The 2,699-nt window shown below is 49.5% G+C and overlaps 1 protein-coding gene across 1 annotated transcript; it reads left to right on the forward strand.

Annotated features, from left to right (window-relative positions):
* Window positions 1–693: 693 nt before the first annotated feature.
* Window positions 694–2,569, forward strand: STEHIDRAFT_164143 (uncharacterized protein; the record flags this gene model as incomplete). Its single annotated transcript, XM_007311868.1, has 7 exons — window positions 694–849; window positions 909–1,001; window positions 1,069–1,389; window positions 1,445–1,687; window positions 1,739–1,897; window positions 1,963–2,187; window positions 2,243–2,569. The coding sequence occupies 7 exons, from the start codon at window positions 694–696 to the stop codon at window positions 2,567–2,569; spliced, it is 1,524 nt and encodes a 507-aa protein (XP_007311930.1).
* Window positions 2,570–2,699: the final 130 nt, after the last annotated feature.

A 2,699-nucleotide genomic window follows, 5' to 3' on the forward strand; every position in this document is an offset into this window, starting at 1 on the left:
AGGTAGCGCAACTTGTCTACCTTTGTTCGACGTCCATCTTTCGACGCGTAGCCATGCTGCACAGTCGGTGCTATCAACAGTAGAACTGCTGTGTCACCGACTGTCTACGCCTCTTAAGTATCCACATCACGACTTGCAAACTCTGTGTAGCACTGTCTGGCCACCCCGGGTAGGAAGGCCATGGTTGTGCTCACGAATTGATCCCGATCTATCTTGAGAACACGTATTCGGGACCTATTTAGATCATTCAGACTCGCATGCTTTGATCATGTAGATAAGATTGCTGTGGTAGTAATAAAATGATCTGACACCCTGACACAGCCATATCTACAGACAATGAGACGGATATAACTGGAGTAAATGGCGCTACATGGCCACTGGCAGGCAGGAAAACCCTGCAGGCTTGTGCAAGCGAGCTAGAAGGCACAGGCACACTTGTTCACTTGTTCTCCATATTCTTCGGAAAGCCCAATATTTGTCTCGAACAAGAAGACAAATAAAATGAGCCGGGGCACGTGTCTCCAACATCTTTGAGCTTCAATATGCAAAACATGCCGCATATTGCGGAAGGAGTAGCCAGGCAACAACCGTTCAGATAGCGGTACAAGGTGGGGTGTGCCTAGAGAAGAGAGAATATAAAATGCTCAGGTCAGTTTGCAGAAGGCCGCCACTGGTAGATCACCTCGAACGACCATGACCGACTCGACTAGCTATACTGGCATACCTCTGTCTGGATCGGACAACTATACCGCACTATCCGGCAGTGAGGAGACTTATTCCATGCCAACCGGCACTCAATATGACACCTCTGGCACCTCCCAACAAGCCGCCCAGCTAGCAAACCATCATGTCCGTTGATTACTGATAACCTATCCTCTGTCAATGCCCAAACTGACGACATAACGTAGGGTACTGGAATCGTACCTCAAAACTACGGTTTTGGTCAGTACATGCTGACGCCTCAGTCAAATACAGGCCAGATGCACCAGGCAGTACATCATGTGCGTGTTCTTCCGATCACCTTCACAAAATATCTCAGCCGCTCATTTTTGAGTTACTTCTGAATAGAACGGCATGGCGGGATACGCACCTATGCAGGAAGGTTATACGAACTGGAATCTACCTCCATCAAACCAGATAATTCCACCCGCTCAGAACTTCCTTCCGCCTCTCGGCCAGACCCTCATCTCAACAACGGAACTTACACGGTTGCAGGACAATTTCTCGAGCACGATGGAGAAGGTGAACGTGGCGATCAATAGGCTAGAGAAGTTGGAGGCCGATGTAATCGCACTGAAGCAGAAGGATTCGGAAGTTGGTAAGGCTCGGAAGGGGAAAAAGAGTGGAGAGGGCGATGCAGACGGACCTCGACCTTCGACAGAGGCAGAGGTTAGTACAAAAGTCATACTCGATCATTGATATATTCTTACCGCTGAACGTTCAGAATTTTGTACAAGCCAAGTTTCAGTCTGCTGTCGGTATCAGCAACCCTGTGGGCAGAGGTAAGAAGTGGGCCATACCACCACCTCTTGAAGCGGACGACGCACCACGCATGAACGCAACGGGTACCACTCGTCTCTGGAATCCGGACTGGAGACAGTCGTCGACTACGTCGACGAACCAGGAGTTCATTGATCATTTAGTGGAGTTGCTTCTGTCGGAGGAAGAACATAAGGATGAGGATAAGGTCAGTCGTTTCCACTCAGTATCCTAGATATCATTGCTGACGAACCATCAGCGTTTACTTTCGAACTTGCCATCAGGAAAGTGTAAGAAGATGGTGACCACCTACTTCAACAACACCGCACGGCGTTGGAAGAGTGAGAACTTTGAGGCGAGTGGTGAGAAGGCGAAGGCAAATGAAGCACGTACTCGTCGTCAACTCCGTAAGAAGCGGGTTCGTCCATTCAGAACGCTTCTTTGACTTCTCTATCTGACGTCTGTGGCATCTGCATCGTATAGGCTGCTACAAAAATGCGTCAGGGAGCCCAAGTTCTTGCGGAGAAGCTGGGTGATACCGCGTGTGTTGGCATTGACGAACTTATACATACGGAGTGGATGGACTCACAGCATAGTACATCCGGTGAAGCTAATGACGAGGAGTGGGAGAATCGCAGGGTGGCAATGGGCGGAGGGGCAAATCAGAAGGGTATAGAATTGCGACAAAAGGAATGGGTCTCGCCTTGGGTGTGTATGCTCTAATTCACCTTCCTCGTCTACCTCGTTCTGACATGGCCAAAAGTTACGGAAGCTATGGGGATACATGCTTTCCGTTGCCCGTGAGGCAGATGAACAAGCAAAAGCTAGACCAGCAAGCAATCAGGAGCTCATGAGATTTCGTGGGCCTTCTGCTAATAGTAACACAAGTGCACCACCGATGGCGACGAACCTCAAGCCTTGCCGTAACTGTGTTCGCGACTCCTGGGCAGAAGCTCATCCCCACCACGTCTTCCCCAGCGCTAACACGACACATACAGCGATGCAGATAGATGTCGCGATGGCCGTTCTTGATCCTCGGTATGTGGCATACTATGAGTGTGATGCGGATGATGAGGGTGAAGTAATGTAGGCTAGGCAGAGGATGCGGGTACTTAGAAGGTGTTAATGACCAAAATAGATATACTGCAACGATCTCACCAGTCTTAGCAGCGTCGCCCTTTCTGTGAATGAAAATTGTTAGATGTAGTAACGGACTGTGC

Source organism: Stereum hirsutum (assembly GCF_000264905.1).
Source record: "Stereum hirsutum FP-91666 SS1 unplaced genomic scaffold STEHIscaffold_109, whole genome shotgun sequence".
Lineage (NCBI taxonomy): Eukaryota > Fungi > Basidiomycota > Agaricomycetes > Russulales > Stereaceae > Stereum > Stereum hirsutum.